The sequence below is a fragment of the Suricata suricatta genome, chromosome 4, assembly GCF_006229205.1.
Source record: "Suricata suricatta isolate VVHF042 chromosome 4, meerkat_22Aug2017_6uvM2_HiC, whole genome shotgun sequence".
Lineage (NCBI taxonomy): Eukaryota > Metazoa > Chordata > Mammalia > Carnivora > Herpestidae > Suricata > Suricata suricatta.
Window position 1 is genome coordinate 100,560,124 of NC_043703.1, and position 26,044 is coordinate 100,586,167.

The 26,044-nt window shown below is 36.2% G+C and overlaps 1 protein-coding gene across 3 annotated transcripts in view; it reads right to left on the bottom strand.

Annotated features, from left to right (window-relative positions):
* RTN4 (reticulon 4) overlaps positions 1–26,044 on the bottom strand; it is a 72,828-nt gene that overhangs the window by 42,272 nt on the left and 4,512 nt on the right. Inside the window, exons 2-3 of one of the 3 annotated variants that reach the window (XM_029937363.1) lie at positions 6,823–6,879; positions 3,764–6,151 (exon numbers count right to left, since the gene is read on the bottom strand). The exons of 1 other annotated variant lie outside the window; for it this stretch is intronic. In XM_029937363.1, coding sequence (XP_029793223.1) covers positions 3,764–6,151; positions 6,823–6,879 — 2,445 coding nt within the window. The remainder of the gene's footprint in view (positions 1–3,763; positions 6,152–6,822; positions 6,880–26,044) is intronic. One more of the 3 variants, XM_029937365.1, reaches the window with a different exon arrangement.

A 26,044-nucleotide genomic window follows, 5' to 3' on the forward strand; every position in this document is an offset into this window, starting at 1 on the left:
CCTAGATAGAAAGAAAACCTAAACCTGAAAGCAAACTGAAAAAATTAATCTAACTGTATTTTAAATGAGTATTATAATCACACCAAAGTTTGGGGAAGAGTGAAGGAAGGGGGAGGAAGGAGGAGGAAGTAATCCAAGTAACATGTACTTGACGATATACATTGAATCCTGGGCAGGGCTGGGATGGTACATTTGCAAAATAACCCTCAATTCCTTTACTGTGTTTACTAGAATGATTTTTGAAAACATTCTAACACTATTTTAGAAATATTAAATGATTAAGCAAATGGGTAAATGTGTTAGCTGCCTGAGTTCTCACAACAGAAAGAACATACAAATATGAAATGAGGGAAGAAACAATCCTCTGGAAATAGACTGGAATTGGAGGAAGGTATCTGTGTGAACGCATGATTTCAAATACAAGTATGTACATGTACTTACGTTTATTTGTATGTGTGTACAGAAGTATTTCCTAGCTCTGTCCACTGAAGGCTAAAATGGGCAGACCTCAAAGAGGCAAGGAATACATCTAGCATCCAGCTCTGGATCTCCAATACCATTCTCAACTAAAAAGAATCAAGGATCCTTCAAGAAATGGCTGATTGCAGGGCTGGGGTAGAACAGGCCTAAGATGAGCCTGTATTTTGTTAGGCTAGAAAGTCAGAAGAGCTTCTCTCCACCCCAAAAAAAGGATAGCTGCACGTCCTTGAGCCAACCTGAACAGAGCCTTTCCAAATCTGGGACAATCTATAAACAAAACGATTAAATACAATAATGAATTATAAACCACTACGAGGAAAAGAGAAATTCATACATCCATATGATTAACTAAATCATAGCAAAGGAGGCCTTTTGCTAACAGTAGAATACCACGAGATGACTGATAAATGTGAACAGAGTGCTGGAATCAAAAAATTATCATTTAGCAACCTTAATGTAAACAGTGACACTAAATCTGGGAGGGAATTTGGTGGGGAGCAGGATATTTGTAGTCTTGAAATGTCACCCCTCAGACTGCTTATTAGTTGTAAGGAAAGAATAAAGAAAGAAATTATATAGTAAAGAAATGAGGGGCCACCTTAACCAGATGATAAAAATTAACTTCATCAATGAGGGACTTAATGAATAGTGGGTACTTTCAGATAAGACACTGTGAGAGGGGTAAGAGGTCCTCCACATCTTCATTTTGCCCATGAATCCAAAACCTCAATCTAATCTCTGACAAACAGCAGACAAATGTAAAATTGGAATATTCTATTAAAAAGGGAGATAGGGAAGAGCCTAAGTTCTTCAAAAATGTTAATGTAAAAGATAAATACTGGAAATGTAACAGATGAAAGGAGCCAAAAGCAACAGGACAACTAAAAGCAAAATTTGGCCCTAGACTGGATCTTATAGTAGTCGACAATTATACGGGACACATTATTAGGTCACAACAGACACACTGGAATACATATGGTAGAATAGAAAAAGTACTTTACCAAAATAAGTTTATAAAATTAATAGCTGTACTGAGGTTATGCAAGAACATGCCCTTTTTGAAGAACTTAAGGATAAAACAATGTATATATCTTACTGTCAAATGGTTCAGGAAAAACACCTATCAACTCCCTCTGCTTCTCTTCTTCACATTCTTCAACTTAGATGCCACAGTTCATCACATAAAACTACTCTTACTGTTATCTTCAATTCCTATGATTCACTCTCCTTCCACTGGACCCTCTAGCAAAACAGAAGCTTGAATCTATATAAGCATTTGCCTTCCCTCAACCTATACCCAGGATGTTGGGCATAGTTAAAGAAGTCACTCTACCATACAGACTTGTATGCACTCAACCACCAACCCTGACTGGACTCTTAATATGATGCCTCTGCTTCCCTCAGAAACAGGAGTCAGACCTCCTCCACCCAAGCATGTTTCAGTTCATTCTTAGCAAATGACCTAACATACTGCTTTAAAGAATGAACATGAACCACCACAAACTTCCCTCAACTTCCAGCCACAAAACTAGCAGTATCAACACCCACAGTTTCCCTTCCATTCACTACAAGGCCTTCCAAAATTGTTCCTCCTCTATACGGCAATTCCTCCACCTGAATTCGGGATCTCATCCTATCCCATCCCCTCCTGATTTTCTACTAGCACCTTTATTTAAACTTCCATTCTCATCTTTAAAGAAAAAACAAAAAGGCTCTTCAAGTCTATCCTCTACCTCATTCATGCTATCACTCTTTCTCCCTATCTCAGATTTCTCAAAAATTAACATTCAGTATCCATTTGCTCAAGTCTCATTCCCGCCTCACCCTAGCCCTGCCCACTTACACCACCTGCCATTGTCATGCCAAAACCTGTGTCCCGCCCGCCACTCCTGCCCGGCCCGCCCGCGGTGAATCCTTGCGGGTTCTTGATCCTGAGGGAGGGAGAGAAAGGGCAGCAAGGGGGAGCACGGAGAGTAACGACACAGCACACGGTTTCACCAGCCTGAGTGGCCGGGGCGGGACACGACACCTTCCCTCTTTCTTTTGAGTCCTTCCCTACTCTTTAACAAGTTCTCAATCCTTATCTCAACCAAGCTCTACCACATTTGATAATGCTGACCAATTCTTCCACCTTTAAAGTTTCTCCTTTTCTTGGCTCTCCCTAGTTGATATCTGCAGCTTTAATTACCATCTCTGAGCACATGATAAATATACACATAGCCAAGGTCTCTCAAAAGCTTGATTATGTACAACATCCATCACTTCTTGGATATCTCAATAGATACTTTAATACCAAAATATTCAAAACTGAATTTTTTATCTTCTTTCCTTAAACCCACTTTATTCTCTCATGTTCCCTAATTCAGTTTCTCATACTGCCATAGATGTTCTTGAAAACACAAGGAATGCAGGGTTCCTGGAGTCATCTCTAACTTCTCCCCCTTATCCTTCATGACCATATCCAATGAAACATCAGGTCCTATGTCTCCACGCTCATCGCACTGCCTTAATATTTATTATCTCCTCTTCCTTAAATTATAACAACAATCTCTAACCTGGTCTCTCTGCCACTAGTTCTACCTATGTCCAATATATGAGTGTACTCAATAAATAAAGAGCAATCACTATACATTTTCACAGAAAACACAACTAAATTAGAATGCTAAATAAAAAACACAGGTGCAAATCACTTTACACAAATTAAGTGTGTAAGAAATATAACATCAAAAAGAAAAAAATGATAATCCCTACTTTTCAGAAGAATTAGTAACAGCATACCTCAATTTATACTTTTCAACAAAATACTGTTCAATATGCATGACTTTATACCTACAACTGGAAAATATAGCAGTATATTGAAATATTGGAGATGTTACAGAAATGTTCTTTCATAAAAATTTAAAATCAAGTAATTTCTGGGAAAAACAGTAAATACATCTGAAAATATTTTCTTTTAGTATCTCTTTACCTCTACGCTATGAAGGAATATTGAAGGAAAAGAAAAGAAAGACATGAAGCCAATTTTAATAAAATTTTCTAGTTTCATGGTGCAATATAAAAAGGAGCAATAAATAATTGTGTGGAAAAGGTTAAGAGCAAGGACAAATAGTGAGTGCAAGAGGGGCTTAAAAAAGAGCACTAAAACTTGTGAGACAGTAGAAGAGAATTCCTATCAATGTGATATATCAGACACTATAAATGTAATATACCACATAAAATGTAGCAGAATATTCCATAAGCCAAAGCTAGCAAGAAAGTACACAACAATGTATGGACTGATTACCTGAAGATTTACTCAGCTCTGCTGAAAATATAGCAGATGGTGATCTGTTCTCTTGTTCTGTATCAGAAGGGGTTTTTTTCTCAGCTTCTTTCACAAGAACTTTGTGTTTCACTATACTGCCTATTTCTGTTTGAGTGGCCAAAGCAGAAACATCTGGAGGCAGTGAGGGCATCTTCGAAATATCAGACCTATCTGAGACATGGACTTTATCTTCAGCTTTAGGTTGTACGCTCTTGAAAGAAAAGTCATGGGGTGTCTCTGAGCAAGGTAATGACCCAGTTTCATCCTGGACATTAGCAATCTCACTTTTGTGGGATACTTCTGGGTCAGTGTATTCCCTGGTTAATTTAGGAGAAGAATCAGTCTTAGAACTGACAAATGTAGGGAACTCATCTATAATCTCAATTGGAGAGGAATCTGAGAATGTTTCACTCTCTCTTATTTTTGCTTCCTTGGCAATAAATGAGCCATCATCTGAATAAACTGCAGTATCAAGCTCCTTCACCTGCAAAGGAATTTTCTCCTTTTGGGTCAATGTTGAAATTTCATTGGGTAAGAAGGTATCTTTTGTAGTGTCTAAACTGGGTTGAAAAGATTCCAAATACGGCTTTCCCCCCTCAAGTGGTAGTGAAGCACTCAGTTTTTCCTTATTTTCAGGTTCCATCATTGACTGGGGTGAAGTCTCAATGAGATTCTCTCTCACAAGTATCACAGCTTCATCCTGATTCTGTGGAACTTCAGGTATTGAATCATCACTAAATAAGTCAACTGGTTCAGAATCAGGTGAGGAATCTTCAACTAACTCAGAATGATCAGGCACTGGCTGTGCAACGTTTGCTATTTCTGAGTAATCAGAGAAATCTGAAGCTGGTTCAGTGGGGAGCTTTGTTTCTTTAATTAAATCACATGCAATAGATATATAAGGAGCTTCTGTTTCTTGAACAGCTACCTTAATACTTTCAGGCTCTTTAATTTCTTCCTTTATTCCTGATACATTTTTTAGTGATACATTCATGGCCTCTTCATATGGTGGGGGATTTTCAAGCTCAGGTTTTATGCTCTTGTAATCAACTGAAGAAGGGGCTTCTAACTGTGAAGAAGTGGGCTGCACTGCAGAGGCACCAGCACTAGGAACTACGGAATTTAATGGTGCTTCCATAACAATGTCAGGCAAAACTGGTGAAGGAGTAGCTTCCGATTCTTCAAAGGATGGGCAAAGCTGTGCCACAGGGTAGAGTGACTCCTGCATAGCTTCTGATGTTTGAACCAAGTCCATTTTTGTTTCAAAAGCAATCTTTGTGCCTGTAGCTTCATTCAATTCACTTTCACATGCTTCCTGTACTAAATCTGGGGTCAGACCTTCAGCCATGTTTGCCACTGCTTCCTCAGTCACCTTTGACACATTATCTGTTGTGACATAATCTGTCTCAGAATCCTGTGTTTCTACAAGGAAAGGATTTGATGTTTTGGCAGTAATATTCTTCTCTGTTACAATTTGGGCCTTTTTTTCTTCTATCTTTTTTTCATCTGTCTTATTTTCTGAAGTACGGTCTTCCAACAAAGGAAAAATGTTTGTTGAAAGGTTTTCGGTTCCTGTCGGGTTAAAGGGAGCACATGTGATATATGCGCCAGACCCATCTTTTACAGCTTCTGGTGTACTGGGAAAAGAAGTATCGTCATTACTGCTTTCACTATCTTTTTCAGGATTTGGTGGCTCAAGGCTATCAGCAAAACATTTCTTATCCACTTTACTCTCCAACTGGCTCTCGATATTCACTTCAGCAGCCAACACACCACTATCTTGCTTGCTTGTATCTCTCACATCCCATACTCGCTCATATGGCTTGAAGTCTGCATATTCTTCCCTCATAGGAGCTTCTGCTGCAATTCCCTTTTCATTAAAACTATCCTTTGTTTTTTCTGGAAGCATAACTTTGTCCTCTTCTTTAACTGATTTAGAAAGGGCTGCAGGTAACTCTTGTTGATTACGAAGGAGGTTACTACTAACTAAATCCTCATTTTCACCCTTGTTCTCTTCCCTAGGATTTGCTACCGTAATGGCAGACTCTGCTTTTGGAGAGCCACTGAATGATACTCTCATTTCTGAGTATTCCATTTGTGAAAATTCTGTTAAATCTCTGTCTACAAATGGATTTTTTGCCTTCTCTGTGAACTCTTTAGAAGCTTCTGCTGAGGTATCTTGAAGCTTTCCTCCAGTGGGTAATACTGCTGGCAAATTACCAAGATATTCATGCTCTTTAAAAGAAGCAGCTGAGAGGGGAGACAGAGAAGGAAGAGAAGCAGCAGTTTCAAGTAGGACAGATGGAAAATCCTCTTGACCAGTGGATACAGTGTTACCTGGCTGCTCCTTCAAGTCCATAATTTTTTCTGTGACCATGGACAGAAAGGAAAGTTAGAGAATGCCAGTGTTCTTAGAGTTAATGCAAGTTTTACAACAGATTAAAAGTACTATTAGTAAAGAGTTACTGTTAACTAAAATTTAATGTTAATAACCAATAATAACCAAGTAGTCTTGATTCGTTATTGAAAGAATTAAAGCTATTGTCAATGAAATATGCATGGCTACAGAGGCAAATGCATGCTATGAAAAGACATACATAAAGTCTGAGAAAAATATCACAAGTACAATCGATTAAGAAAAGCTACTTCTAACTAGAGGAAGACCAGAGAATTTGGGAAGAGGGTGTGACAGTACAGAAAAGGCACTGAATAATTAAATGCCATAGAGTGGCATTCATTTCTATGAAAGCCTTTCAGCTATAAGCAAGTAAACTATATTTAGAGAAAAGGGCTAATCAATATATAAATGTAAATCAAGGGTCCAAGAATTCCTTACATATATCCAATTATTAATCAGGTTCTGCCCGTTTCTCTCGGACATAGCACAGAAAATACAAATTTAAACTTTTTCAATAGACAAACATTCTTGGAACCATGCTAATTTTTAGTAAACTCAATCCACTCTGTACAGAGTTAATAAAACTAAAGAGTTAAAGTTAGAATACACAGAAGATAAAAGGCTAGCAGGAAGAACTTGCCTGCAGAGGAGTGTGTCACAGGCTCAGATGCAGCAGGAAGAGGAAAAAGGGTCTCATCTGAAAAACAAATAGAATATAACCTCAGCAGAAATGAAGACAGAGTTTGAAGGAGACTAAGGATAAGAGCAGCAAGCAAGGGTTCAGTTTGTAATAAGTTAACACAAAACTTAAAGAAAAAGCCAAGATGGAAAGGAGAAAGCAGTGCCATTAATTCAGAGTAAATTATCATATATATTATAAAGATGATTAAATGATATCCATAGAACTTATCATTTTCCAAGTAGCAATAACATGTTTATATTAAAGAAATTTCATAAACTAAAGTAACCTTAAGATAGTATTCTTCTGTTAACATGGCATTCAAAGCTTTTATTCACATTTTTAGATAGCTAAGTTATTTGCCCTAGACAAGCCTAAAATTAAAAAGATGCATTTAAATAAAATAATTACTTTTGCTTAATCCTTTTTTATTGGCATATGTTCAATTCACAAGAACACTTTCAGAGAACCATGCATATTTTCTTATATTCCAGGTTGTCTACCTTTAAAGAAAAACATCCTAATAGTCACTGTGCACTATTCTTTAAGGACATTACTCCTATGTGCCACTGTCCAAATTACAAAGAAAGTACTAATTATCATTAGGAAGATAATTGTTATCATCAGTCTTGTTTTGTTTAAAATTAACACTGAGGGATACTTGTTAAACTAAGTGCTCTGCATGCAGGAACTCATTTTATTCCTTACGACTCTCTTGTTCTAAGTGGGGTGAAGATCCCCCATTTAACAGATAAAAAAAACAAAACAAAAAAAAGAAAAACGGAGTGACAGAGGAGTAACTCACTCAATCCATAACTAATACATAACTAGTAAGATTCAGGGCAATGCAACTCCAGAGCTCATTTTCTTAGCCACTATATGCTATATGTTATGGACTTAATGTTTGTGTCCTCCTCCTCCAAGTTCATAGGTGGAAGCCTTAATCTCCAGTGTGATAGCACTTAGAAATGGGGCCGTGGAGAGGTCATTAGGATTACGTAAGGTCATGAGGGTGGGGCCATGGCTGACAGGGTCAGTTCCCTTATCAGAAACACTAGAGAGGTGTTATGCCTGTGTGACAACACGTCTCGTCCCCTTCCCCCTACCTCCTCTTCCTCTCTCTGAGCAACATGAAGCCACGTGAGCACACAGTGAGATGGCAGCCACCTATAAGCCAAGAAAAGAAGCCTCAGAATGAAATCTACCTTGCCCAAACCTTGATCTTAAACTTTCCAGCCTCCAGAGCTGTGAGGAATTAATTTCTGTTGTTTAAGCCACCCAGTCTGTGGTATTCTGATGTGGCAGCCTGAGCCGACTAACCCGCCACCAACTGGCATATTAAGCTTGCACAGGGTCACTTTATACCTGCAGCTGGGAGACCCTGGGCTAAAGGTCTTCTGCAGTTTATACTAGAGAAAGGCCTCTAGCGAAAAACTATTTGAGATAGCCTGAAGAATAGCAGGAAGGTATTTAGTGGAGAGAACCTAATAAATCTGGATATTTGTATCTGGAAGGACAAACTAGGCAAAGTTAATCAACAACAAAAGAGAGATGTGGCTACCATCAACGTGGACATATCTTCTAAGGGTATTTCCCCTTGATGAATAAGAGAGTTAAAGTCACAATGTCATATAAATTTTAGATAAATCCATACTGGACATGATGTCATATCTAAAGGATTCTTAGATGGGGTGATGAAGGGGAAATTCATGATACACGTTTTAAAAAGTCTCCTATAACCTAGAACAACAGGTTAGATGGGTACCTCATCCAAACCGGTAAGACATACCACCTTATGAGCTTTTTTAAAGCATACACATACGTACAAACTTTTTTTTTCTTAATGTTTATTTTTGAGAGAGAGCACAAGTGGGGGAGGGGCAGAGGCGGGGGGGTTGGGGAGCTGTCATCACAGAGCCCAAAGCAGGGCTGACCCCACAAGCAGTGAGATCATGATCTGAGCCAAAGCCGGATGCTCAACCAACTAAGCCACCCAGGCACCCCTGCGAACACTTCTTAAAGATGACTTGCTATGTGATCTTCTCTGTTACAAGGGTTCTCATTTGTAAAATAAAGGAATTTGAAAATTCCTTTCGGCTAAATAATGAATTATAATCTTATATAAAACCAAACAATTACATAGTACTACGTCTCAATAAAAGGTAGCAAATCCTTAACAAAATTGCAGTCTTTTTCACTGAATTAATATAGTTAAATGCCACAAATACAGAGGCCAGTCTTCTTGGAAAGTGAATTCAAAACATGTTACTAACTACTGATAAAATTAGAGGGAAAACAAACTACAACTAAAATTGTACCAAAAATTTAAAGTATTTTTTAAATACATCCTTATTCCTATCTAATACCATAACCTCTCTTATAGTAAAAACTATATTCCTGGTACTTGGCCAAATGATAAAGTTTCTAAATTGGTATTTCAAATAGTCACTAAATTTTGAAAACAGAAAAAGTATAAATTGAGATTCAATCCAAAATTAACCATGAAACAAGTACTGTGTTTCTAAAAGCACTTAGAAAAAAAATCCAGAAGAGATCACTATTGTGTAGCCCTCAAGAAGAAGAGTTGTTCTGACTTCTCCTACAGCAATAATGGATCATGGGATCAAACTGCCTGAGTTCAAATCCCAGATTCATCACTTACAACTGTGTGACCCTGAGAAAAGTTATTCTTATACCTTGTGTGCCTCGTTTCCTCATTGGTAAAATAAGGATAATAATAGCACCTCTCTCAAAATGTTGTGAGGGAGGAAGTGGAGAAGAATAAGAAACGGCGTGTTCTAAGTCTCAGGGCTGGGAGACCAGAAAGCCAGGATGTAAATATATCTAACTCTTAAGTTCACATGGTTTATCTTTGGAGGGATGAATTTATCTATAAGTAAATGCAAGTGGTGTAAATTCTTCTTTCTTAATCAGCTCCTCAGGTTTGATATCCTAAAATATGATAAACTGTCATCCAGGAAATACCCTACAATCATCTGAAATATTTAGTTATTTTCTTCTACTTCACAATATAAAACATTTATAGAGATGGTAATGCTGGCCAGGCACATTTATTTCAGATGTACTTTCAATACTAAAAAACCACCCAATGAAGTAGGTACTACTGTGATCCTCATTTCAGAGATGAGGAAACAGGCAGAAGAGGCTAGATAACTTCCCCAGAGTCACGAAACTGAAAAAAGATGAATGTGAGATTTGAATCCATATAGTATACAGGTCCATGCTCTTTTCTGTAACCACTCTGCAGTACTTCCTTCCTGGGCTTCATAAATTTCGAATTTTAAAATTTTTATAAATTAAACTAAGGATATTAAAGAAAAATTTTGATTGACAACACTTAAATATCATAAACTACCAAATTCTTTTTTTCTCTTTTAAGGAGTTTTTTCTTTTGTACATTTATTCATTTTTTTTGAGAGAGAGAGAGAAAGGGAGAGAGCGAGCGCAAGCAAGCCGAGCAGGGGCTCGAGCAGGGAAGAGGGACAAAGAGAGGGAGACACAGAATCCGAAGCAGGCTCCAGGCTCTGTCTGAGCTGTCAGCACAGAATCTGACACGGGGCTCGAACCCATGAACCGCAAGATCATGACCCAAGTCAAAGTCAGACACCTAACGGACTAAGCCACCCAGGGGCCCCATAAGCTACCAAATTCTAGGACTAACACACCTACTAACTGCTTTCTTGTTTTGAAAAAAATCACTGATTTTAATGTTAGTCTTCCTTTTTCTATAAAAGATCCTAACTTTCACAAGTGAATAAACTACTTTATAATATGGGACACTTTATTAAAAATATAATATTCTGAATTACTGAGACATGTTATGTATATAGTTACATTTACTAGACTTACAAAAAGGGTAAACAACTCCCCCTCTTTCTACGATCTTTGTTTATGACTATGTCAAATTCTAACTATTGGACCAAATTGAAACTTTATTCATAAATCTCATTTGTGCTATTTTGAAGAAATAGAAAAATAATACTGAGGACTTAATTATACCCACACTATGTAAAAAACACAGTGGTATATTTAAATAAACACAAAAGGAAGCCAGAACTTTTCTATTAAGTCTCTCTACTGCCATCAAATTAATATTCCTAACAGGACAATTCTATGTATTCTCTTGCTCAAAACATATAAAAGCTCCCAATTGGGTTTACACCTGAAACCCTCAGTTAAGGCCCTGCACCTTACAGTCCCCACTTAAGTGTCTAAACTTATTTCTCACATGCCATCTATGTTAACCAAACATAATTCTTCCCAACCAAACCCAGGCCTCCACCTCCTGCATATCTGAATGCTGACACCCAATAAAACAGAAATTCACCATATTCAGCTTTACTTTCTTTTTAAAACTTACTCATTCTTCTGCTCACTTTCTATCACAGTTCCAGTTACCTAAGCTCAGAGAATTAAGTAACTTTAACAAAGTTACAAAGCAAGTTAATGACAAAGCTAGAAAATTATAATTTTAACTATCACTACAAACAGATACACACATTTATTTCCTTATTACCTTCAGTAAAATGAACAGAATCACTATACTTGTGACAGTATGAAAGATGAATACCATTCATCATATTTTTTTCCAAATGAGCTATTTCCTTACCCAAGCTTAAATCTAGCATGTAAATTTAGACTAAAGCTTCAGGGCCATATACTTTGAATACTAATTATTTCCATCCCACAAGGATCAGTTTCAAAATTAAAGTTCACCAAAGATTTTTTTTAAGTAAGTCACTTTTTAAAAAAGTCAACGTTGGTGTGCCTGGGTGACTCAGTTGTTTGAACGTCCAACTCTTGATTTCAGCTCAGGTCATGATCCCAGGGTCATGGGATGGAGCCCAATGGCTCCGTGCTGAGTAAGGAGCCTACTTAAGATTCTCTTTCCTTCTGCCCCTCTCCATCACTTGCACTCTATCTCTAAAATAAAAAATTTTTAATGAAAAAAAAACTTTAATATTAGAAAGCAAAAGTGATATGTCAGTTTTGAATTTATTACTGGTCAATTCAAACTATGCTATCACAATCTCACCAATGTTCACATACTCTTATACTGAATATTTTCCTTGGCATGTTCATTTCAAAATCAGTTTTTCAAACAAAAGTATAACTGATCAAAAAAAATCATAACTAATTTATAAAATACAGGCAATAAACCTCATTTTAAAGTCATAGAGAATAACTTTTGTTATGAGAATAATTATATCAGACTAACCTGTCTCAGATAAACAGCTATAAAACTGGGCAAAATATATGAAGCAACTGTCATGAGACACTGGATAACATGAAGTACAGGGTATAATTCCTGAGAAGAGGGAAGCACACCATATGATGACCTGGCTTTCTACTTGAAGGCACTTTGTCTACAGCACGTGGAAAAGGAGCCCTAGAATACTAACACTGTGGTCAAGTTGAGTTAACAGGTAAGTTGTCTGGAATTTGTGGGGCATGGTAACATACAAAAGACAACTTCATAGAAAAGGAGCTCAAGAAATCTGGAAAGAAGTTCCTTTTAAGTCTCTGGCTGAACTACACAACACATATATAGCACAAGACTTACCAAGGTCAAACAGAGAATCTATGATAGAGTTGTGTATTGAATGGATATTCTGGAGGTCAGACTCTGTACTGGAAGACATGATCAAAAGTTTTTGACAAGCCAGAGTGGAGAGATCTTGCTGAACACCCCAAGTATAAAAATGAGACCCCAGGAAAGACAGATCTTAATAGGAGAGCTGCTAACCCTAAGTAAAGGTTGCTTGGTCTAGACTTAGATGAGGAATCAGCAAAATATGGCTCATGGGCCAAAGTTATATTGAAGACAGACATGTCCATCTGTGTGATGTATCGTCTATGGCTACTCTGGCATTACAAGGGCAAACCTGAGTATTTAGGAAGAAACCTATATGATGTACAAGCCTAAAATACTTACTGATTTACCCTTAAAAAAAAGCCAACCCCTGCTCTAGACCCCAACTTCAAAATCAAAGTTTGAAAAGGTCAAGATGATTTATTGGCCAATTGACCTCCAGAACAACACTAACACCACATCAATGACAACCAGTGTAGAATAAAGTATTACTAGACATAAAAAGAAGAAAATATGAGCATAAATAAGAAAAAACAGCTAATATAAACAAATAAATAATGTAACTATTATGTTAGCAAGCACTAAAATGAAAATTACAATAGCTATTAAAAATATTACTACATCTATGCAGTACAAGATGGGCATAATGATGAATGGAGAGAGAATCTTGAAAGAGGAATAAAGACAGAACAAAATGAAAATTCTATGACTGAAAAATATATTAAGTGAAAGAAAAACCTACTAGAGGGACTTAAAAGCAGACTGGGCAGTCAAAAAGAAAAGATCAATAAGCTTAAAGAAAGAGCAATAGAACTATCCAAAACTGAAGCACAGCATGGAGAAAAAAGAAAGGAAGAGTCTCAAAGACCTGCAAGACAATCAAGCAGTTAAAGTGTATGCAACTGGAGTCCCTTAAAGATAGCAAGAGTGACTGAAACAGATGAAGGAAGGGAGGGAGGGAGAAAGAAAGGGAAAGATATAAATGGCCCAAAATTTGACAACTGTGACGGAAAATACCAACCCACAGATCCAAGAAGCTCAGTGAACCCTGAGTAGAATAAACACAAAACCACAAAGAAATACATTGTAGAGATCAAATTGTTTAAAACTAAGGATACAGAAAACCTTAAAAACAAAGGAAACAGGCAGAGAAAACAGCAATAAGAATGACCTCAGCTGCCACTGAAAACATGGAATGCAAAAAATAATATCCTTAAAGATGACAAATCTACCAACCTAGAATTATATCCATTATTCACTGATTCCCTATTTGTCAGACTGCCTACTGACTAAACTGATATTCCCCAAATCAGTACTTAGCAATGGTTGTGTGCAGAGCAACATTCCAGTCACCCAACACACATGCCCAGGTAAGGTCAAACAAGGCAACCCTATGCATCCCTGTTTCAGCTTTCATACTATAAACAAATGTACTTTCTGCAGTTTATTTAGTGCCATGTTTTATACATTCTTTGTGATTTTGTTTAAAATGGCCCCTAAGGGAGTGCCTGGGTGGCTCAGTCGGTTGAGTGTCCAGCTTCGGCTCAGGTCATGATCTCATGGTTTTTGGGTTCGAGCCCTGCATCAGGCTCTGTGCTGACAGCTAGCTCAGAGCCTGGAGCCTATTTCGGATTCTGTGTCTCCCTCTCTTTCTCTGACCCTCCCCTGCTTGTGCTGTCTCTCTCTGTCTCTCAAAAATAAAATAAAAAAACATTTAAAAATTAAAAAATAAAATGACCCCTAAGGAAAAAAATTTTTCAAGAGGGGAAGACACCTGGGTAGCTCAGTTGGCTAAGCGGTTAAGTGTCTGACTTTAGCTCAGTTCATCATCTCACAGTTGGTGAGGTCCAGCCCCACATTGGGCTCTATGCCTGGAGTGTGCTTTGGATTCTGTCTCCCTCTCTCTCTGCCTCTCCCCTGCTCACGCTCTGTCTCTCAAAAATGAATAAATGTTTAAAAAAATGTCTTTAGTAAAATAAAATGGCCTCTAAGAATAGGGCTTAAGTGCTATCTAGTGTTCTTAACCACAAGAAGGCCATGATGTACCTTATAGAGAAAACACATGCGTCTGATAAGCTTCATTCAGGCCTGAGTTACAGTTCTGCTGGCGTTGAGCTTAATGTTAATAAATCAACTATATTAAATAACATGTCTTTAAGTAAACACACATATAAAACAAAGATATATTCATGAAATAACAAAAATGCTAGGACTAGAGGTTCACAGGAATCTAACCCTGTATTTTCCCTTGTGATTCAGTATTTGCTAATTCAGTGCTTTTCATGACTTTAGAGAACATAACTAGCATGAACAATAAGACTGGCTGTATTCATCAAAAATATCCTTTAAAAATACAGATGAATAAGAGTATTATCAGATAAACAAAAGGTAAAAACAAAAACTGAAAGGAATTATCACCAAGAGACCTGTACTACAATAAATGTTAAATGCAGTTCTTCAGACTGAAGGAAAATACCGGGTAGTAACCTGGATCTTCAGGAACAAATGAAGAAAAACAAAATTGGCAAATACCTGAGAAAAACACAAAATATTCTCATTCCATAATTTCTTTAAAGAAATGATAAACATCATAAAAATGATATATATTATTCTCATTTCTTAATTTCTTTAAAGAATAATTGATTTTCGAGGCTCTAATTACTGTATGCAATATATGTGGAAGCAAAATATATGACAACAAAAGGACAAAGAATGGAAGGAATATATAAAAATAGAAAAGAACAAAAGCAGAAGAGACAAGGAGAAAATGAAGATTTAAATGAGCTCCATGAATAATTACACTGAATGTAAATGGCTCCAATTAGGAGGCAGAGGTTTTTAGACTAGATAAAAACCCTACTATGGCCCTTTACATGACACACACTTTAAATATAAAAATATAGGTAATTAAAAGTAAAAGAATCTAAAAGGACATCTATATCATCCAAACACAATTCTACAAAATCTGAAGTGCCTAATGTTAATGTTGAATAAAGCAGATTCAAAGACAGCGTATTACTTTGAGATTACCAGAGATAGAAAGGGGCATCAGTTAATGATAAACAAGTAAACAGATATAACACTAAATAGATATACCAACACGAAAGGTGTATGGGAAATATAAGAAGCAAAAACTAAGGAAAGACTTAGATACATCTACAAATTTTATTTTAAAATTTTTACATTCAAGTCTCACCTGAAAGACTAGACACACATGCACATATGCACACTAATCACTAAGAATACAGATGATTTAGACAATACTACCAATGAACTAAACCTAACCGATTTTTATAGAGCACTATAACCAACAACAGAATTCACAATCTTCTCGAGTACACATGGTACATTCACCAATTAACCATTTCCGGGTCTATAAAACAAGTCTCAGTAAATTTCAAAGGACTGATATTATGCAGTGTAAGTTCTCTGACAACATGAATTATATTGAAATTACAGGAAGACAAAAATATCCGGAAAATTCCCAAATGTTTGAAAAGTAAACAACACAGTTCTAAATAACAACACATGGATAAAAGACTATAGCACAGAGTAAATTAAAGATTTTAAATAAAATGATAATGGAAATTTGTGGGATATAGCTAAAGGAATGCTCAGAAATTCATAGCTCTAAACACTTTTAGGAAAAAGGGTTACATTCAAACTTTAAAGCTTCTACCTTAAGAAACTAGGGAAAGAAAACCAAGTTAAACCCAAATAAGTAGAAGAAAAGAAATAATAAAAATAAAAGCAGAGGGGTGCCTGGGTGGCTCAGTCGGTTAAGCCTCCGACTTCGGCTCAGGTCAGATCTCACGTTCGTGGGTTCGAGCCCCGCGTCAGGCTCTGTGCCTGCTTCCGGTTCTGTGTCTCCTTCTCTCTCTGACCCTCCCCCTCTCATGCTCTGTCTCTCCTGTATCAAAAATTAATAAAACATTAAAAAAATAAATAAATAAATAATAAAAAATAAAAGCAGAATCCTATGATACAGAAAACAACGATAGAGAGAAAAACTGGTGAAACTAAAAGCTGGTTCCTAGAAAAGATCAAGATAATCAACAACTCCTACAATGATCAAGAAAAAGAAAAGCAAATACTAGAAATAAAAGAATTATCACTAAAGATCATAAAAACATAAAAGATTATGAACAAGTTTATGCCAACAAATTAGACAACTTAGATGGGTGGACAAATTCCTTGATGTCCACTCATCAAGAGAAAATACACAAATGCCTTGAAGGGAATACACTTCCAAAACTGACACAAGCAGAAATAGAAAATCTGAATATCCCTGAATTACTTAGTTAAATAAAGTATAATTTAAAACCTTCTCCATAAAGAAAACTCTAAGCCCAAATGGCTTCACTGCTAAACTTTATAAATATCTAAAGATGCTTATACAAACTCTTTCAATGTATAAACAAACACTTCTCAAAACATCTTGTACAATTATGTATTACCAAAACCAAACAAGGATATTACAAGAAAATTAATTTACAAAAATTATTCCTTACATATGCATGCAAAATCTTTAACTGAATCCAGCAATTCATAAAAAGTACAATCATTACCAAAAGGAGTTTAATCCTAGGATTGCCAGGCTGGTTCAATAGTCAAAATCAAACAATAAAATTCACCATATTAACAGCCTCCTATGATTGTCTCAATGGATGCCAAAAGGCATCTGATAAAATTCAACACCTAGTTAGTAAAAATTCTCAGTAAACTGGGTACAGAAGAAACTTTCAACCTAAAGGTCAAGACATCTAAGAAAAATGATGCAGTTAATATTGTACTTAATAACAGAAGACTAAATACATTTCATCAAGATGCAATAATAAAGCAAGGAATCTACTTGCCTTTTCACCATATTTATAACATAAAGATCAGAAGGGACAAGTATCTTAACTTGTACACAACAGGACTGTGTACCTACAAAATCCTAATGGCTAAAAACCCCACAACCTATTAAACCCTACTGGAGCTAATAAGTGAATTTAGGAAGGATGAACAACAGATATAACAGTATACAAAAACTACTGTAATTCCATACACTAATAGCTTAACAAATGGAAAATAATTCTTTTTTAAAAATCACTTAAAATAGCAACAAAAAACAAAATACTTAGGGATAAATTTAACAACAGAAGTATAAAACCTCTAATACAAAACACTGCTAAGAAAATAAAAGATCTAAACAACAGAGAGAGAAAGAGACATCATATACATGGATTGGAAGATTTAATGTTAAGTGTTAGGAAAGTACTCCATGCTTCTGGTGTTTTTGTACACCTTATAAGCAGAGGGACTGGGTACTAACTGCCTTTGTTCCGATCTTTTCAAAGATGTTTATATATCCAACAATCCTGGACACAGAGATAGTGTCTTCCTTTTGAGCACCAGGCATATTTATTATGTAGCGTAAATTCAGTTGCCCTAAGTTCCTTTCCTGCAATACAGCCCATGGCAAGAGTTAAGGGTCACTTGGCTCTCTCCAGTGTTGCCCTATAGGAAATGGCGCTTAGGGAACTTGCACACACACAAAAATGCTAATACTCCAGCTACACTCATTGCTGTGAGTAATAAAGTCCTTTATCTCTGACCAGCCATCTGTGTCTTCTGCCAGCATTCAAGAAACTATAGCAGGCTATCCTGTTAGCTTGTTACAATGCTTCAAACCCTAAAATGTCCATTCTCCCCATATTGCTCATTAGACTCAATGCAATACCAATCAAATTCCAAGCAGACATTTTGTAGACATGAACAAGCTGACTCTAACATGTATATGTATGTACAACAGACCCAGACAGAGCAAAACCATTTTGAAAATAAAAAGTAAAACTTGGAGTAGGCACCCTACTTGATTTTAAGACTTAAAGCTTATAAAGCTACAGCAATCAAAACAGTCTAATATTGGCAAAAGGATAGGAAAACATAAATCTACAATACAAAATAGATATATGTCACTGATTTTCCACAAAGGCATCAAGGCAAAAAAGATAAATTCTTTCCAAAATAAAATCTGCTGGGATAACTGGATATCTTTATGGAAAAACAAATCTGGATCTGTAACACTTCCACAGACAAACATTAATTCAAGATGTACATTAGATTTAAACATAAAGGCTAAATGGACACCTGGGCGGCTCAGCTGGTTAAGCGACCAACTTCACCTCAGGTCATGATCTCAGTTCATGAATCCAAGCCCCAGGTCGGCTCACGGTTGTCAACACGGAACTTGCTTTGGAACTTCGGTCTCCTTCTCTCTGCCCCTCCCCTGCTTGTGTGCGCTCTCTCTCTCCCCAAATAAATAAACTTTAAAAATTTTTTAATTTTTTAAATAAATAGCTAAAAAAATCTTATAGGAAAAAACACAGAATGTCTTTACAACTTTGAAGTAGGCACAGAGAAAGCACTAAACCAGATAAAACAGACGGAGGCAGGCAAACCATAGATACTCAGAACAAACTGAGGGTTACTGGAGGGGTGCTGGGTGGGGGGATGGGCTACATGGGGGATGGGCTACAGGGGGATGGGCATTAAGAAGGACACCTGTTCAGATGAGCACTGGGTGCTACATGTAAGTGATGAATCACTAAATTTTACTCCTGAAACGAATTCTATTCTGTATGTTAACTAACTTGAATTTAAATAAAATCTTGGAAGAAAAAAAATGCATTTGTAATCTGCCAAAAAAAAACCCAACTATAAAAGAAAAAAACTGATAAAGTAAGACTTCTTCAAAATTAGAAAATTATACTCATCAAAAGAAACCATCAATAAAATTAAAATTAACAGGCAAGCTACCAATTAGGAGAATGTATTCACAATGCATATTATCTGACAAAAGATGTATCCAGAATACATAAAGAACTCCCTACAATAAACTAAGAAAAAGACATACAACACTATGTAACAGCAGGCAAATTACTTGAACACTTCACAAAAGAAAATACACAGGTAGCAAACAGACATGTGAAAGTCTGACAGCACTGTGAGTTAACGAATGGACACACTTAAGATCTGTATATTTTATTACATGTAAATTGTATCTTAAGAAACATGAGGGGGTGCCTGGGTAGCTCAGTTAGTTAGGCCTCTGACTCTTGATTTCAGCTCAGGTCATGATCTGTTGGTTTGTGGGACCAAACCACACATCAGGCTCTGTGCTGACAGTGCGGAGTGTACTTGAGATTCTCTCTTCCTCCTTCTCGGCCTCTCCCCTGCTTACACATGCATGGTCTCTCTCAAAATAAGTTAACATTTAAAAGTTAAAAAAAAAAATAACATTAAATGAAAAAAAGTGTATGAGCATTCTTCAACAAATGAATTTTGGAGAGACAATGCAAGCAAACAAGAGACAGTCAATAAGACTTATAAAACGAATCAATCCATTTTACTATTTTTTTTATTTTTGAGAGCAAGGCAGGGGGAGAGCATGAGCAAGGGAAGGGCAGAAAGAGAGACACACAGAATGCAAAGGAGATTCCAGGCTCTGAGCGGTCAGTACATGGGGCTTGAACTCCTGAGCCATGAGAGCATGACATGAGCTGAAGTCAGATGCTTCACCGACTGAGCCAACCAGGCACCTCAACCACAATCCATTTTAATATATAGATCTTCTTCAAATTCTGATTTAAGTTTATGTATTTATTTTGAGAGAGAGTGAGAGAGAGAACAAGCACAAGCAGGTCAGGGCAGAGAGAGAGAATCCCAAGCAGGCTCTGCACCTCCAGTGAAGAGCCCAACGTGGAGTTCAAATCCACAAACCAAGGGATCATGACCTGAGCCAAAATTAAGAGTCAGAGGCTGAAGTAACTGAGCCACCCAAGTCCCCTTGGATTCTGATTTTTTTAAAACACTGTGATAAAAACAAACAAACAAAAAAAGACCATTTATGACATATTAACACTAGCTGGATATTTGAGGGCATTAATTTTTGTTAAATATGTTGGGGAAACATTTGATTGTTTCGTGTGGTGGTTATGTTTTGTAAAGGAATAGTTAAGTTTGCAAAATACATAATGAAATATTTATGAGGGTGTGGGATTGGCAGGATTGACTATGGGTTGATGGCTATTGGGGCTCAGTGACAGCTATTCAAGTTTCCTTTGCTATTCTGTCTTTATGTTTGAAATTTTCCATAACTAGAACTTTTAAAATCCCTTCAAAAAAGAGATATGGCAATGTAAACACACTAAAATTCTATTATACTGAAGGAACTTTAACCAGTTTTATCCACAACTCTAAGAGCAATTAAAATATGTACATCTGATCTTGTCAATGTTAAACTTAACTACAGCTCTTGCTGAACATGTTCCACTAATAAAAAAATTTTAGTAAGAGTGTCAAAAGAAAGCTTGGTGGAAATAAGAGTGGGTAAATGAGAAAGTATGTTGGTAAGTGGTGGTTTTTCCGCCCTTGTTCAAAAGTGACATCTTAAAGCCCTAATCCTTTTAGTAGATCTGTATTATATAGTGTAGAAAGGCCTATAAAACATTACATAATGAAATACTTACTTGATCTCCTAAGTTCTGATTTTCCTAATTCACCTTATATAAGCAAAAGCACCTAAGTTTTTATCAAGTTGTTTTGTATAAAAATTAAAATATCGGAATATCAGAACTTGATAAATATTAAACCTTTTTATAATTTAAAAATGATTAGCTGAGACTGAGAAGGCTTTTTTTTTTAATGTTTATTTCTTTTTGAGAAAGAGAGAACAGAGACAGAGCATGAACGGGGGAAGAGCAAAGAGAGAGGGAGACATAGAATTGGAAGGAGGCTCCAGACTCCAAGCTGTCAGAGGCCTCAAACTTCTGAACCAAGAGATCATGACCTGAGCTGAAGTCAGAAGCTTAATCAACTGAGCCACCCAGGCGTGAGACTGAGAAGTTTTAGAAGATGTTATGAAAGGGATTTACATGGTTTAAGCATATTTAGCAACTTTCTTAGAAGAAAAACAAAATTTTTTAAAAGGAAATTTCCTTCCTTTTTAAGATCAAAGATTTTTAATGCTTTAGGTCTGTTTACCTAGCACTATCAAAACGAGGTAATAACGGACCTCCTAACTACTCAAGTTTACAAGTCAATTTGTAAAACTGAAGAAAAAATATGCAGGCAGACCTAGAACTCAATTAAGGTTTTTTTCCCTTTTCACAAAAGCTTTTGACAAGTAGGTAAGTTTATGACTGTCCCTACAGTACAATCACAAGGCTCCTCCAGTTTTAAGATGGCAGAAAATTCTTTACAACTAGCGACTTGTGTTTTTCCCTTAATCTGCTATATATGCTCTCTTAAGTACAACCTCTACTCATCTTTTTGTCCCCATATTTAGCCCTAAGAGTAGCTTAAAAAAAAAAAAAAGGAAAAGGAGTATGCTAATTACTAATTTTTTAACTCACCCTGAACTTCCAAGGACCACCAATATAACCAGACAACTAAATCTGTTTGAATAACAAAACTTTATAAGCCTTCCTCACCTATGGTAACAATTCCATCAGTGGGAAAAACAAGCTATTAAAGAAATCATGTGTTTTCTTAAAAGTAGAGGGCCACTTAAGACCCCCTCTAAATTTAAGGATTTAGAGACTGCTGCTAAAACAATTATCCAATATTTAGGAGCCATAGCTCTTACTATAAGAGTATAGAAAATGTTTCTCCCCTTCTCAAAACAAGTTTTGGTTGTGTTTGGGTTTTTTTGTTTTTTGTTTTTTAGAAATAAAAAAGCAAGATTTCTTTCTTTACCAGTCTATCTATAGTTAACTGAAAAGAGGGGTCCAAATATCTCTATAACCCAGTGTAGTATCTCATACTAAGTAGGCTAGAGTATTTAACAATTGCTTTTTAAAACTTATATTTCATATAATTATAAACTAATTTTTAAAAACTTAGGCTAATAAAAACTATGTAGAAAAAATACCTAATATCAATCCAAAAAATACATCAATTCTCCCATAAATTAATGATTAAATATAATATAGCCCCACTATAATCCCAACAGAGGCAGAAGGAATTAAATAAACAAACTTTAAATATCAGGTCGAAAGCTGTGCACGCATAAATAGCCAGCAAAAATAATTCTGGAAAACCCCTATCAGCTATTATTTCATTTGAAAGTTACAGCAATTAAACCGTTTGGTACCCACACATGAAAAGACAAAGAAATGGAAAAGAGGAAATATTTCACCGATACTATATGACAAAAGTGGCATTTCTAAGTAGTAAAGATAAAACAAACGGTGTTGGGACAAATGAGAAGTCATACTGAATACTAAAATTTTCACACTACTTTACTCTCTAGAACAAAATAAACTACAGAGAATGAAAGGGTTAAAAGCATTAAATGTTAAAATAAAATCATAAAAGTATTAAGAAAAAACATGGGAGAAATTTTTACAATCTTAGAAAAAGCCTTTCTAGGAATTACATAAAACTCAATGACTTGTATGACTCAAAGTCATAAAATATGATAAGTGTGATTACTTAAAATTTCTGCATTAAAAAAATATACAAACAACAAATCATGAAAAAAAGTTTTCAGGACACAACAAAATGCTAATTTCCTTATAGATCAAATGTTCCTACATCTGTAAGAACAAAAACCCAGAAGAATAAGCAAAAGCTGTGATCAGAAAAAAATTAACTGACACCTATGCCAAAAAAAACCCTCTGAAATTCAAATTTAAAAAAAAGAAAATTTGTTAAGCCGTTCACTAGTTTACCAATACACTGTGTTGGTAAATGCATAAGGAAAAAGCTCCTTTAAACACATTATTGGTGGGAATAGAGGTTGCAATAACTCTTTGCAATACAATTCAGCATTACCTACCAACATTTTAAATGCACATGCCCTGTGAACCAATAAATTCTACTTGCATGAATTTATCCTATATATATATATATATATATATATATATATATATATATAAAAGTGTTCACAGCCACATAAACTATAACCAAGTTGAAAAACCTAATTAACCATCCATAAGAGACTGATTGAATAAAATACAGTACATCCATATGCCTTGTATATGTAAATAAATAAACGCTCTCATTCATAAGATTTTTATTGAAAGAATATATTGTAATTCTAGGACATCCATAATATCAGTTTATATCCATATCATCATATCCATTCAGCAAACCTCTGAGTGCCTACACCACATCTAAGGCACTGTGAACAGTAAAGATATGTCACATAGTCCTTTTCCTCAAGGGAAAAAAGTGATGGGGCACTTGGGTGGCTTAATCAGTTAAGCGTCTGACTCTTGATTTCAGCTCAGATCATGAATTCACAGTTCCTGAGTTCAAGCTCTGCATCAAGATCTCTGCAGTTAGCACGAAGCCAGAGCCTGCTTGGGATCCTGTCTCCATCTCCTCTCCCTATCGCCTTCCCCCACTCACTCTCGCTCAATCTCTCTCAAAAATAAGTAAACATTAAAAAATACATATTTTTTAAAAGTTATATAGCCCCTTTCCTCAAGGAGCATACAGCCTGGCAAAGAACTGAAATGAGTAAACATACCATATACAGTATGATATATATATATATATATATATATAAACATGAAAAGGAAAGAATAGATTGTTATTAGAATACTTAAAAATAATCACCATTTATAGGTGCCTGGGTGACTCAAGTCAGTTAAGGCTTGGACCCTAGATTCAGCTCAGGTCATGATCTCACAATTGTTAAGATTGAGCCCCACATGAGGCTCTGCACTGACAGCACAGAACCTGCTTGGGATTCTCTCTCTCCCCCTCTCCCTCTCCCTCTCTCTCTCTCTCTCTCTCTCTCTCCCCTTTCTTTGCTCACCCACGCACGTGTGCTTTCTCTCTCAAAATAAACTTTAGATCTACTTAAAAAAAATAATAATCACATTCTAAAAAACAAAAAACCACCCACTTAAATGTAAAATTTTAAATTCCTCCCTTAGAGTTGAAAAGAATGAGGAGGTCTTTAGACTGTGAAGACCTAGCATCAGCTCAGCCACATCCCACCATTTTGCATGCCTATGTCCTACACTTAGGCCAGCCACAAAAGTCACATTCACCCATTTAAACACTGATGAATTATGGTCTGCCCTTACAGTTCTCATTCCTGGTGCTACCACCCACAGAAGGCCTTTCTAGGGTCTACATTTAGAAAAGGAACAAAAAAATAAAAAAATCAAAGGATGTAGTATAAGAGTGATGTATCTATGACATTGACTTGTACTTAATCAAAAGTTTCAATAAAGAATCAAGAAATACCATCCACTTGGATTGGTACCTTTTCCCAGGCTAGCAAAGTGCCTTTAAAATGTGGCATTTAATTTGGAGCCTTGAATCAGTAGTGTTTCAAATGAACTGCTTTTAGGGAGATTATAAAATAACTACATATAAAACAGAGCCAATTACTAGATTACAGATAACATACTTGCTCCTTTTTAGAAATATCTCATGTAAGATAGCAAATCTTCCAAGTTTACAGGGATACAGTGGTAAAATAGCATGTTTTTAAATACTACTACTTATACTGAGATATTTTATTTAATGTTTTATTTATTTTTGATACAGAGAGAGACAGAGCATGAGAGGGGGAGGGGCAGAGAGAGAAGGAGACACAGAACCGGAAGCAGGCTCCAGACTCTGAGCTAGCTGTCAGCACAGAGCCTGACATGGGGCTCGAACCCAGGAACGTGAGATCTGACCTGAGCTGAAGTCGGAGGCTTCACTGACTGAGCCACCCAGGTGCCCCTGAGATATTTATTAAAGGTACTATATTCATCATTTTAAAACGGTTTGAGGGAATTTGCCAGTTACTAAAAAAGATCATAAACTTGACAAGGAGCTTCCTATAAGCCAATCTAAAATGTTAACTCAACTTATCGATAAGGAGCATACCACCATTCCCAATTTTTATTCCTAGTCCGAAATTAGAAATAGCTTAACAAGAGAAATTATTTTGAATCTGTAAAGTCATCAGTTCTTTCCCTGGTTTTCATTTTCAAAGTAGGCTGGGGAATGGATAGGGCATGAGAGCTCCTTCTTTAGAGGCAACTGCTTCCCAGAAATGTCATATCACTGTTCAACTAGACTTTAAATTAAGAACTAGTACTTAAGATTTAAACTATACATCACTCAAAATCTTTTTTTTTAAACTTTTTTAAACATTTATTTATTTTTGAAAGGCAGAGACAGAGCAAGAGCAGGGAAGGAACAGAGAGAGAGACAAAGAATCCCAAGCAGCCTCCAGGCTCTGAGCTGTCAGCACAGAGCCCGATGCAGGGCTTGAACCCACAAATCGTGAGACGATGACCCAAGCCGAAGTCAGACACGTAACCAACTGAGCCACCCAGGCGCCCCCATCACTCAAAATCTGGTAGCATTTCTACTATGTGCTCCTATGCCAATATACATGATCATATGATAAATGACTTTATAAAAGACTAGTAACTTTTAATCCTAAACCATAAGCTATACTTACGAACAACATTCAATTCTATACAAATGCCCACTGCAATTAACAAATTTGGACAGTCTCTGTTTTAGTAAGCACCAACATTCTTTCCTTTGTATTTTTATCCC